Raw genomic sequence first — 14293 nt, 5'->3', positions numbered from 1 at the left:
CTTTTGCTGTTCAGTATATTTCTACAAAAACCGGTTTGAAGGTCAATAAACCAGGAGCTGGTTGTGGATCTAATGCATTAGCAATATCTCTGTTCTAATTATTATCACTAAGTGATGTGTATGTTATTGTGAAAGACATTGATGAATAGCTTAAATGTAGCTTGGTAAACATTTGCTTATTCATGGACATACTCCTGCAGGTAGTGTTGGCAGGTGGTTGGCATGTTGACTTGACAAATATTTTGAGCAAGCCAGCATCTGCAATACTGTATTTACAAAATCCCTGCTTGGGTAATGCATGCATCCTTGTATTCAAGAGCGTAGATTGAGTTTATTACCTCGATACAGCATACTAGGTATGTGGACATGGTGCAGGTGTTTATAATTAAATTGCTTTGTGCTGCATATGCTCCTAAGACTTAAAGCCCCCCTTTCGTGATGATGTGAACTCATCCTACAGAGCTCTCAGAACCGTCTCTAACTACTCTCAGGTTCTGGAGCAAGAAAGCCAGAGATACTATCATAGAGGGGTCAATATACGAAAAAAACTCACCTAACCCCCAAAAAATTGATACAAAAGATTTTTCAATGGATTCTGGTACCATTGGGCATGCTAAATAACATACTAAAAATCTAGTAACATCTGACTTCCTGAAAATGACCCCTTTCCGGATGGCGTCCAAGATGGCCGCCGGGAGCTTAAAATGGCCATATCTCAATTATTATTCAACCTAGAAAGGTGGTTTTGGTGTCTAACCCTAGGTTTTAGGGCCCAAGGAATCCAATTGAATCAATAAAATTACCATCAGTTAATTATTTATTGACAAGTCCAAGGTGACATCCTGATCCACTAAAATGGCTCTGTCGAATAGTAGTCAACCTAGAGAGATTTTTTCAGTGTGTATACCTAGGTTTAATGCACCCAGGAAATCATCAAAATTACTTAAATAAGCACAAAGTAATCAGGTAATCCAGTAAGCCAGGTTTACCAGCCCTTATGGGTGGCACAGTCCTACTACCCTGAACACATGGAGTGCCCCCCCCCCCCCCCCAGGCTATAGCTGGGAAAAGTTGTGTACATTTCTTTTGGAAATGTCTAAAAAATATGGATTTTGTTTCTGCATACATGTACCAAATAATATACTTATTCCTTTTGAGATGAAAATAAATTGTTTGTCAGATTTTTCAGTCCCCCCCCCCTCCCCAATAGAAAATAGTCTGTCCCTTGCCATAACCTCTCAAGCTTTGTACAAACCTTTGTCTGTAATGATCACTGAATATTGTGGACTGGAGTCACAAGTGGCAGTGGTGTAGACACATTACACTCTTATCTCCAATCTGAAACACACACTTGGTTCATTAGCTGGTGAGTCGGAGGATGACGATGAATAGCGACTAACTGTATAAGACAACAAATGCCTAATGGGCTGGTAAACCTGGCTTACTGGATTACCTGATTACTTTGTGCTTATTTAAGTAATTTTGATGATTTCCTGGGTGCCTTAAACCTAGGTATACACACTGAAAAAATCTCTCCAGGTTGACTACTATTCGACAGAGCCATTTTAGTGGATCAGGATGTCACCTTGGGATGCCATCTTGGACTTGTCAATAAATAATTAACTGATGGTAATTTTATTGATTCAATTGGATTCCTTGGGCCGTAAAACCTAGGGTTAGACACCAAAACCACCTTTCTAGGTTGAATAATAATTGAGATATGGCCATTTTAAGCTCCCGGCAGCCATCTTGGACGCCATCTTGAAAATGACCCCTTTCCGGAAGTCAGATGTTACTAGATTTTTAGTATGTTATTTAGCATGCCCAATGGTACCAGAATCCATTGGAAAACCTTTTGTATCAATTTTTTGGGGGTTCAACCATATATTGACCCCTCTATCATAATTTCCTGGCAGTAACAGGACAATGTGCAGTTTTATTGGGCCTTTGTGGTCTGGATTAAAAAATCTCTCGAAGGTGGCTGTTAGGTCTGGGTTGGGGGATCTACATGCATGTTATGGATTTGCAAGTTGAACTGTTGAACTTCCTTATCTTTCTGGTTTTGCTTCTGCAGAAAAAAGTAAGCAAGTGCAGTGGCAATTTGGATCTGACGGAGAGGTCTGGGTGTGTGTTTTGGGGGATGACCCAGGACTGTTTACAAGTGGAAACCACCTGTAAGTTTTGTACATCGCGAATACACCTTCACACTAAGCTTAAGCACCTAAACCTTGCACAGACCCTGAAATAACAATGTACATTTATTAAGATGAAAAGTTGCATACACTGTGTTGATTATAATTATCAATATGCATACTTCTTATCTGTTGCTGTTTTGCCTTGGTGATCTGTCAGTCAGATTGAACTCTTACCAACCTTCCTATGTGTGCCCTTCAAAAGCAATGTCTTCTTTTTTTCTTTCAATGCATTTGTCAGCATCTGTCTGTTGACTTGCTATTTGGTGGTGGACTGGTGGTGGTGTTTTGTTTTAACTCGTTTTTTATTTTGTTTCCCACTTTTATTGGCTGTTTCAAAAATGCTTGTGTGGTAGTAGTTGCTGTTGTTGTTGTTGTTGTTGTTGTTATTGTTATTGTATAGCCCCTACAGTTCTCTCGAACCAGCCCGCGGCACAGAGATAACCAATCGATCTCCCATGAGCGACCCAGATATCCCCCACATCCAAAATGGTTTCCCCTGCCTTCACAAAGTCAGGACCATGACAGAGTTAGAGACAGGGAAAAGAAGGAAAGGGCCAGTCCATGGGGACCATTCGGCCCAGGGACCGCACTGCCCTGACAAATCTAGGCAGCAGGGAAGAATGGGGAATATTTGGCCCCCAACTTGCATTGGGGGGTACAACCACCACGAAGAAGCGTCCCAAATAGTTGTTGCTCGTGTTGTTGTTGGAGGAGGAGGAGGAGAGTGGTGTTTGTTGTATTGGCAATTGGCACTATAATCCAGATTGAAAGATGCTTAGAAAAACAAATTCTACAACTCAAGAACCTATGTTTGTATTACTTAATTCGTCATATTGTTCTAAAACAGCATTATAATGCTTGTGTGCAATGTACTGTATATTGTTTTTCGGGGAAACTTGTAGAGGGTGGACACAAGTTGCGTGATAACTGTTATTTATCATTCTTGTGATCCTTTTTCAATGCCAAAAACAATTTGTGCAAAGAGGTTTCTGATGTGCACAAAATGCTCTTTGTTGTGGTGTCAACCATTATCTCGGCCCACATGCCCTGCCCACATGCCCTGCCCACATGCCAAGAGCATGGATTTTGGGCGTGTGCGCCATTTGCGTCAATAACTTTGCTGCTTTGGAGGCAAGAGACAGTTTGACTGGTCTGTGAAGGTCATGTGCTGAGCTCCATGCCACACACTTTCAAAAGCAACTGTGATTCTGTCTCATTGCAAAGCTATGGTCCACTCACACAATGCAATAATGAGAATGTATTGCCCTTGTGCATTGTTGATGTAAAAATGTGTTTTATCGTACTGAGTTTGTGAAAACTAATGTAAAACGGCCCGTATTGCCTTTGAGTCTGAATAATTGCCATCAGATTGCTGGGAAAGGCATAAATTTACATTTCTTCTTGCTCTTTCTGCTTTGTACATGTCATTGTGCGAGAGGGATGGGATATAAATATGACATCGTTGTGATGTGCCAAATCTCCTTCTCATTAGATGGATGTTGCCTAAAGATTTTGCCTTGCGATTCTATTGGAATAATGATACAAGGGACCATACACATTTTGATACGTCATTCCTTCTGATATGCTATGTCTGATACGATATCCCTTTGATATGTCTGATATGATATCCCTGGTGTTGGGCTAGCGGCTAGGGTGCCAGCTTAGGATCCTAGGATCCTGGGTTCGAATCCCGGTCAATCGCTGAATTAACGCCAGGGGGGTTGACTCAGCCTGTCATCCTTCCGAGGTCGGCAAATTGAGTACCAGTTCACTGGTAATTCCCTGCTTGTCGTTAAAGGCGGCAAAAAGGGTTGGCGTCAGGAAGGGCATCCGGCCGTAAAACATTGCTTCAAAAAGGGGACCGAAAAACAACAACAACCACAGTTCCCGAAAAAGGCCAACCCCCGCTTGCGGGGAAAAAATGGCCTCTAAAGGTGTTTTTTTTTTATTCCTTCTGATATGCAAGGTGTTCATTCGCATCGTCCTATTTTCAGTCCACTGCAGGAAGAAGGCATCCTTTAACTCACTCGGGTATTGGTATAGTCGCAACAATTGGCAATTGTGGGTTGGCAAGAAATTTAGGGGAGGTGTTTGGAATCTGTTCAGGGTGCCGGCATTAACTCGACTCCTCTTCGCGAAGGACACTGGAATATCTTTAACTTCCACCAAGTAAGGCGAGTAGATGGGACATCCACCTTAACTTCCATCAGAGCCTGCAAGTCACCAATCCGACAGTTTATAGTCGGGTCAGGAATCTATTCCACGCTAGAGATCTGAAAGATAGGCGTGCTACCTATGGGTCATCCTGTGTAATGTTTGTACCAACTACTAAATAAATGCTGACCACGCTGCACAATTGCTTTTGTTGATTTATTTTCAACCGCTTATTATAAACTTTGCCCTTCTCTAAATTTATGCTATTGCTGAACTACACATTGATACTTTTTGTTGGTACTTGTCATTTTCTTCCTCTTTATTTATTTATTTCTGCCAACATCTGAATGCTTCGCATATTGCTAACATCATACATGTACAGATCTGGATCATATACTCTGATGCTTATTAAGACAATGGCTAGGATCATTCATCTGGTATAGACACTGCCTGGAAGAATGCAAACCACTTCCATACATGCGAATAAAACGATCATGATCAGAACTCCAAGAGATACAGCTATGGTGCCAGATGATGAGCCTTCCCCCTCTCTCATGGCCCAGTTTTGAAAACACCCAATTGCAACTGAGGATGAGCAAATTGTTTTGATGAGTAGGACTGGCTGTTATGACGGGACTGAATCAAATCCATGAAGAAATGCTGTCGCTGAGAGCGCCAGAACTGAAAGTTGAACTCTGATCTTCTCAAAGGTTTACACCTTATCACCCGGCTGATTGTTCTGAAACTTGACACATGAATACGAGATGATGGCCACACAATCACTTGGGCTTCAATTTTTCGATTTTGCATCATGGGTGCTCCCAGGGGGGTTTACCTCACCTCCCCCCTTCCTCCCCCCAAACTTCGGATCCATGCTCGTCCCTTATTTACCAACCGATTGCTCTGAACCCTGATACAGCCCTCCTACTTGATGGCCTGCACAATCTCTCTGGCTTTGATTTTTCGATGTAGAATCAGGAGGCTCCCCGTGGGGTCCTCCCAAATCAGCAGAGGTCTGAACAACAACCTCAAGAGATGACTGTCAGCACAGTCGGGGCTATTTATTTTCAGTTTTGTTTCACTGCCAGGCAGGCAGACAGAGTAAAAATTTTATCTCGCTCCTCTGCGCATGTGCACAAGACAAATTCAAAGCAAAAATGCTGCTGAACCTGCATGTTCATTTTTCGATTAATGTTGAAAATATAACATTCAATTGTAACTAAGTTGTTCCTCGATGATAAACTGACATTTGTCGGCAGACAAACAGAAGGGAATTAATTGTTTCACCCAGCTTTTGCTGCACATGCGTGGGGTAAAAATCAACTTTACCTTGTATAAAGACTGCCTTTCACTCTGGCTACTTCTTCGATAATGTAGTACTGTATTTTACTATTTTTTTCTTTTATCAGTCTTTTCTCTCTCTCTCTCTCTCTCTCTCTCTCTCTCTCTCTCTCTCTCTCTCTCTCTCTCCTCTCTCCTCTCTCCTCTCTCCCCCTCTCCCCCTCTCTCCCTCTCTCCCTCTCTCCCTCTCTCCCTCTCTCCCTCTCTCCCTCTCTTCCTCCTCTCTTCTCTCTCTCTCTCTCTTCCTCCTCTCTTCTCTCTCTCTCTCTCTCTCTCTCTCTCTCTCTCTCTCTCTCTCTCTCTCTCTTCCTCCTCTCTTCTCTCTCTCTCTCTCTTCCTCCTCTCTTCTCTCTCTCTCTCTATCTCTATCTCTCTCTCTCTATCTCTATCTCTCTCTGCTCTCTCTCTCCTCCTCCTCCTCCTCCTTTCCCTGTCCCTCTTTCCCTCCCTCCTCTCTTTCAGTGTAGAGGGCATTTGATTGTGAGAACCTCATGAGAAAACTAGAACGCCACTCAGTAGAGCGCATACTTCCGCCGTGGGTGGCCGCTGCTGAGCCCTATCTTCCAATGGTAAAAAAAATCCTTCAAAAAATTCCTAGATCCAGAATAATATCCTGAGCTTCACCAAAAACTAATCAATTCTTCCTTATCCCAAGGGCAATCATCCCACCAACTTTCATCCAAATCCGTTCAGAACTTTTCCAGATATCGTGTTCACAAACACACGGACGGACACGATCGAATGCATTACTCCCTGGCGGGAGTAATCAAACTTTAATAACATAGGTGCTTTAGTCAGGATTGGAGGAATATGTATCCACAATTTAAGGGGTATGCTGACAATACCCCTCTGTTTGCAAAGTAAAGAGGACTTGAAGAAATTGCTGCAGACAGTGAAGGAGGAAAGTGAAAAGCTGGTCTTTATCTAAAATATACAATGATCTGGAAAGACAAAGATGTCAAAGTAGAAATTAAGAGGAAGCTGGTAACGGCTCTGGTATTTCCAGTTGCAACGTATGGATGTGAGTCATGGACAGTGAAACATAAAGAAAGAAAGATTTACAGTATTGAAATGTGGTGCTTAGTGTTGGAGTTTTGGAATTGATGTTGGGAATGAATGTTAGAAATTCCATGGACTGCAAGTAAAAGAAACAAATCGGTGTTTGAGGAAATTAAAAGCACTGATGCTGAAACAGAAACTGTTATAATTTGTACACGTCATGTGGGCAGAAAACAAAAGTCTGGGTAAGTCAGCCATGCTGCGTATGATTGAGGAAAGGAAAGGAAGAGTGAGACCTTTTATGCATTGGATTGATGTTGTAAAGGCAGCAACCAAGCGGTCGCTGCCAGAGCTTCAGGAAACGATGCAAGATGCGGATGTTTGGAGAAATCTCATCGCAAATATTACCAGAAGTCAGCCACGACTTTATGGAACTGCATAACTGTGATGCTGTGTAGTTACAGGATGCCCCTTTAAAAAGTTATTTTTAGGCTTAGCATTTTTGTTTTTATAATATTTGAGAGCAACCTCAGATACCACATGAGTTGTGCTGCCATGGAATGGCTGAACCGTTTCTGAGGACATCTGGTGTCCCTATACGGAGGATAGAATGAATTGCCCCCAAGATCACCAGGATATTATCTATAATCAACTTTGTCGTGTGAAGCCACATGAAAGCGAGAGTATTCAACAAAAAACACCAACCTAGGCGGATTTGAAGGAAGGAGTTTGAGAAGTTGCTTAATGTTTCACAACAAACCCTAAACGATCGCAAAGCAAACTTGGACTGCAAATGTTGATCAATCGAGTTAAGTGGGCAACACATTAAATGCGTTGCAAGATTATTTGAAGACTATTCATGTCACCATTTCAAATGAAGCTATTTCCATAATTGTAACACGAAAAACAAAAGTGTTTCTTTGATATTTTCTTCTCCTATTTCCTTACTTAGCCTTGGATGTTTTACAAGGAGATGCACTCTAATCAAATGAGGGTTAGTTGTGAAAATTTACCATTTTTGGGGGGTTTTTCCAGGTTGAAGGTAAAGCAGAAATCTCGGTTCAAAGAGGCGAATGCCAAGGACAGGGCGTTTTGTATGACCCAAGAGATGCGGAAAGAACTGGAGAAGACTAACGAACGGGGGAGTGGAGACGAGCAAAGGGAGGCCAAGGCTCCTCACGAGATAAAGAGTACGAAGGTTTGTGAACACTAATTTCCTCACAAACTATTCTCTGCATCTTGAGGATGTGGCCCCGTATTATAATGGACTACAAAACGTGCATTTTGTCACTAATTTGGAATAATGTTCATTGTGGATCCATCTTTGTTTAAAAACTGTCTTTGGCATTTTGAATCTCCTAACATTTTTGACGCTAATGTACTGATTTATATGCGTATCCATGCCTTGATAGGATTGTGCACAGGTAGCACACTTGCCTTTGCACTTTCTAGTCTGGGTTTGATTCTGGACCTGGTTTTAAACTGTCAGACGTGTCAGACGTGTCAGATGTGTCAGATGGTCACGGATTATAACATTCCATTGTGTTGCTCCTCTGGCTTGTTCGTTGGTCTCGAGTTTTGAACAGGTTGGCAATGATGGTTGTAACTATGAACGTGCATTTTGACTGCATTAACTTGCTGAGTGCTTGACCTGCTTTGGAATGTTGACATTGGCCCAAGGCAATTGCATTGTTGTACATCAAACAACCATGGGTGTTGCCTAACATTTGGCGTATATGTATGTGTATGTTGATGTATGTGCATCTATATATATATTATATATATATATTTATATATATTTATATATATATTTATATATATTTATATATATTTATATATATTTATTTATTTATATATATATATATATATATATATGTGTATATATATATATATATATATATATATATATATATATATATATATATATATATATATATATATATATATATATATACACTGAAACGCAAAAGAAACTTACCACCTTTGAAACCTTTAAATATCAACAATAACACTGCGTGTAGTGAATGTGTGAACTTATTTGTGGACAATAGTGTCCTCACTGTCAGACAAAACGGTCACGGATGGTCACTTGAACCTATGAAGACGTATGAACATACGCAGAGCGTTGCATCATAAAGTGTGCGTCCTTCGATGGACATTGAGCTGAGTGTCCCATCTGGTACTGGTAGCATTAGCTGGTGGATGTTGATGCCAAGATCCTACGATGGCTTTCACGAAGAGTAGGTGAGTTGTTGCTGGCATCCTCAACACATTACCAAGTACTGCCCGAAACATCGGTCAACCGTCAGGCCTGATCAGCTGATGTGAAAATTTCTCTGGTTGAACCAGATTTCTCTGGTTAGAAGCTGTATCTTTTTCTTCGTACCAGAAGTAGGAATTTCATTAATGTGGATTATAACATTCCATTGTGTTGCTCCTCTGGCTTGTTCGTTGGTCTCGAGTTTTGAACAGGTTGGCAATGATGGTTGTAACTATGAACGTGCATTTTGACTGCATTACCTTGCTGAGTGCTTGACCTGCTTTGGAATGTTGACATTGGCCCAAGGCAATTGCATTGTTGTACATCAAACAACCATGGGTGTTGCCTAACATTTGGCGTATATGTATGAGTGTATGTTTATGTATGTGCATCTATATATATATATTGTTACTGATACGACTTTGATGGTATGGTGGGCCGAGCGGGATGGCCGCCGTATCCGTACAAGTTACCCGATTGTGCCCGAACGTTGACTAGCCGCGCTATGCTGGCTCAATAAGAAAAAGAAGACACCCGGCTGGATTACAATCACACAATACGACACCAACGTTTCGATTCTCAAGTATATTCGTACGGAAAAGGTTAGATTACAGGGGCTAGAGGTATATTACAGGAAGACAGGCACTTAGACACACTCTTATATTAACCCCGGACAGACGACAGACACACGGGACAAAATGCTGACTCACACGGGGGTTGATGAAAAGGACAGCGGGTATCGATGGCTCAAGGTGCACTCCTGGCTCAAGGCAGAATCGACTCGGTCCGGTCCAGAGATGCGGGGAGGTATCGTCGCGCTGGGGGTGGCGGTGGCTTCTCTCTCCAGTCTCCAAGCTGAGGCGCATCTCTTTCAGCGCTCGCAGGTCCGTCTTTCTCCAGCTGGGGGCGAATCTGACGTCACATCCGGCGCGGGGCCGCGTATATCCGGCGGGGAGTGACACGCCCTCGGCTCGTTAGCTCCGCCTCGTGGAATCGGCACGTTGCTTCTCATTGGGTGCGTGCGGGGGGGGGGGGTTACTGGCTCCGCCCCTGACGAGGAGCTGACAGCCAGCCCCTTCGGGGTAACCCCGTGGAGCGCATGGTCTGGAGCTAATCGAGCCGGTGTGAGGACGCATCCTCCCCCGCTCCGCCGCCATCTCCTCTGTTGTTGTTGTAATTGTTGGGGAGGAAGATGGAAGGAGGTATGGGAAAGGTCCTAAACTCACTACTGATGCCATATAATCACATTCTGGTGCAACGAAGAGTCATAATTAATGGAGACGAGGCCTTAACTGACATAGAATAAGAATAACTAGGAAGATGTCCGAAAGTTGTCTACGTGTGGTGCGGTGGACCTGGGCACGACATTTAATGGGGGAATAAGGGGAAGGTCGGCTCTACTGATTGTTATTTACATGCAATGGGACTAGGGAATGGGGGACTGGGGAAAGTTGGGGAGTATTGGAGAAAATAGGGGAATATTTACAAGCGGATATGGAGGCCAAATTCCATATTCGCAACATTGCACCCTTCTCTACCCTCGGGGCGTCCCGACCCGATAAATTTTTACCTACTTTAGTGTGGCACGCAATGTAGTTCCCTCTACTATTAACTCTACCCTGAGTGCGACAGTTTTACAGATATTCACAAATGAGTAAATATGTCCCCCTGCGACGTTGCACCCTTCTCCTCACAGAAACACACCCACAGGATAACCGAATCCGGAAAGAATTCTCAAACTAAACATACAGCCGGTAGGGAGCATTATTTACAAGACTATGCTGCTATTTACACTACGATCCAGGACCTGTCTTTGGAGGAACACATGCAGATGTTATGCATAGAGAGAGCGCGCTTGCCAACATCGATACACCAACCCACGAGTGCTCTGTGGCCGACGGCCTTTAATAACGTGCAGAGCACCCTTCCCGAGCATCAAAAGCACCACCCCACCACCAATCGGTGCAGTCACCATTGTTCATTGGAATAAAAATAAATTCGACAACCCCTAACCCTGCAGGTGTCTCTTGCTCTTCTTGTGGTGCACTTGGTGGTGTTAACTATAAGTGGTTCACCTGTATGGCATAGGTGCCACGTTGACCCATAGGTCCATCCCCGGGTGGTGCTTGGCCGCAAACGAACTGCGGTCCATTGTGGGTGGCCACAAACATTGCGGTCCATATGGTGTATCGATCCAGGCAGCCAACAGCGAAAGTGCAGGCCCACAACTGCGTAGCCAGCACCTCTCTCTCCTCTCTCTCTACCCCAAAGCCAGATCCTCGGAGGTGGGAGACAAAAGAAGAAACAAGTGAGTAAGGTGGTAAGGGCGCAAAAGTGCACGCAATATAAGGTAACGCACACTGGGGGCACATGGGAACCAGGTGAGACAGGTACGTTCCTATCGTACGCCCCCCCCCCCACCAGGTAACCTACATGGCCCCTCCCTTACCCCTTACTGTATCCACAAAACACAACACTACCCATAAACATCTACTTTACAAATCAAAAAACATCCCTACTGTCTTCCCCGTTCCTCCCATAAACCAAATTCGTCTTCTCTCCCTCCTAACCAATCAAATTTGCCATTTTCAACTCTCATCAAAATTTGCCATCTCCAACTCAACATCATAATTTGCCATTACCAATTCATCATCAGTCCCTCCTAGGGAGGGAGAGATGGAATCACCCCAATGTCTCATCCACGTCGTGATGCGTCTCACAAATCCTCACAGCAATCTCATTTCCTGCACACAGAACAAAGAAAACACAGGTGTGGAGTCATCATCATCACCACAGGTAAGTGGCTGCGTATGGTGCGACAGGTTCATCAATCCTAACTATTTCCTAAATGACTTTAACAACTTTACACTACCCGGGGTCTCTCTCCGGCCAAACCATTGGCCCTCTTACACTATGGGTTCTAAAAACCAATTCCCATTGGCCAAACTGTGGTGCTCTTCAATTTGGGGTCTCACTCCCCCGATTCATCTCCCGGTGCCCTCGCACAATTTCTGGGCTGCGGCGTGTACCTCTCCCAGTGGGTCTACCCACCTGCACACCTCCACCACTGCAGTTGCCTCCGAGCTTACCTGCTCCTTGCCCTAACCTAACTACCTGGGGAAGGCCCTCTGGCACTCTCCCCACTCGGTGCCCTCTCTGGCACTGGGCTACCCGGGTCCATCCTCCGGATCCTCGGGCCCCATCCACAACTCTACCGGCTCCCAGAGCCCACCTGCGGCCTCACCTGGCCGACATCCTCACAGTGGTGGAGTGCCCAACCAACTACACACACTAACAGGCTACACGCCCAGCCATTTCCACAACACTAATGCACCCATCCACAACACCATTCTGCAACCGCACCACAAATGCCAATATCCAACCACAATTTACCTGTACCCTCTACCTAACACTTACACTACCCGCCCCGGGTACTCGTGAAAGGGGTCCACTCTTCCCCCATCCACACCTTCGCACCACGCACACCACTCCATACCACTTACTCCAACTCTCTCCACACACCTGTACTTGCACACCTGTGCTCTCACACCTGGTGCCACCGGCACCCTTCTCTCCCCAAGCGCATTCGCGCTGATCCACACACTCACTACTCATACACTGCTCCACACACCTGTCCAGTTGCACACCTGTGCAATCACACCTGTTCCATCCTCACACACACACGGCATCATCTCAGCTAACTACTCCCTTCTGAAACTTGCGCTTCCCAGTCGTCCCTTTAAACTATTGCGCTCCCACGTCATTATAATCCACACTAATCTACCTGCGTCCCCACTACAGGTATCAGTCACTAACTAATCTTAACGTTACCTACTGTCATCTTCGCTAGATCCCTACACACAATATCCTAACCCCCCCGGGCTAGTTTTCACTGCCATACACCCCATAAGCTATTGCTTCTTTGCCCCCCCGCATGGGAAGGATGGTGGATTTGCCATCCCACCACATCGGGGGTCTCTCACTATCAATTTTGCACGTCAAATTTCAACAAATTAAAAATTTGCCAATCACTGCCCATCATCTGCCAATCACTACTGCCAATCCCTTGCCAATCATCAAATTTTGTTTTTCTCTAATTTTGGGTCCAAAACACTAACCTCATCACCCAGTCTACTCACTAATACCTCTCGGTGCGCCAATCCCTGTCCAAAGCCCGGCTTCGTAAAGCCAAGCAATGGATGCTGGTTGTTTTGTGCCAGCGGCTGGATGCGTCCGGCACTCGGTGCAGGGACGGGGGCTTACCCGTGCCGAGATCCCACACACCACCTCGGCGTGGAGCCATCCAATGCCCCGATCTAGACCTGCCGGCACGTCTCACCAAAAAGTGGTCGCCATGACGACCCTTTCTATCGGGCCGCCCGCTCCGCCTAGTGGAGCAAGGACGCGGCCGTTCAAAGCGAGGCCCGGCACGGATCGCGCACGGCGGTCCTTTCGAACCCGCCGTGGCTCGGATCCCCGCTGGTTCTCGCGGCACGCGAAACCCGGCACGCACCGAGGGCCCGCTTCGGCTAAAAGTCGACCTAACCTTTAACCCGGTCACCGTCGATGCTTCACCTGCTTGCTTACACCCCGCAGCCCGTTCCTTGCTCACACCTCCAGCCGTTTCCATGCTCCTTGTACCGTTCCTTACACACCCAGGTACACCCATTCCACTCACAGCCTTGGTCACACACCTGACCACCGAACACTTTGGCACACATTCGTTGGTAGCACACCTCACCAATACACCTCTTTGCGCCCCCTCCTCGGTCACCTCCTCTGTGACAATCACAGGTGTGCTCTCATTCGCACACCCAACCACGTGCCTCACCACCAACTCCAGCGTGCATTCCCACTCACGCTCTACCATTCCAGGTGTGCATCCTTCCATCCCAGGTGTACATCCTCGCTCACCTGTCACAACTAACTCACGCTCCATGTCACTCTCACTACTTTCACCTCCATTCCTGACAGCGCACTCACCCTTACTCTTGACAGCACACTCTTTCCTCATGCACCTGTCCGTCACACACCTTTCTCGCGCACACTCTCCCGTTACACCCTCTGTAACACTCACCACAGCTGTGCATTCTTCCTTGCCTTTGACAGCGCACTCTTTCCCCATGCACCTGTCCGTCACACACCTTCCTCGCGCACACTCTCCCGTCACATCCTCTGTAACACTCACCACACCGCGCTTCCATGTGCCCCCTCGCACACGCGCTACGACCGACTCACTCTCGCCAGCACACTCACTCCTTGGCACGCACTTTTTCCTCACACACCCCAGAGTCGGACTTTCTCGCACACCTCCTTTTTCGCACACCAGACCTGTCGCACACTT

At 45.5% G+C, this 14293-nt stretch overlaps 1 protein-coding gene across 1 annotated transcript in view; it reads left to right on the top strand.

Moving 5' to 3' along the window:
- Nucleotides 1-14293, top strand: part of LOC137432687 (SH2 domain-containing protein 4B) — a 145956-nt gene that overhangs the window by 36761 nt on the left and 94902 nt on the right. Inside the window, exons 3-4 of the mRNA XM_068124797.2 lie at nucleotides 2075-2174; nucleotides 7725-7887. Of these exons, the coding sequence (XP_067980898.2) occupies nucleotides 2075-2174; nucleotides 7725-7887 (263 nt within the window). The remainder of the gene's footprint in view (nucleotides 1-2074; nucleotides 2175-7724; nucleotides 7888-14293) is intronic.

Source organism: Myxine glutinosa, chromosome 8, assembly GCF_964187855.1.
Source record: "Myxine glutinosa chromosome 8, kmMyxGlut1.1, whole genome shotgun sequence".
In the NCBI taxonomy this organism is placed as follows: Eukaryota; Metazoa; Chordata; class Myxini; order Myxiniformes; family Myxinidae; genus Myxine; species Myxine glutinosa.
The sequence above is the reverse complement of the archived record's forward strand: the minus strand, read 5'-3'. Positions and strand labels throughout refer to the sequence as shown.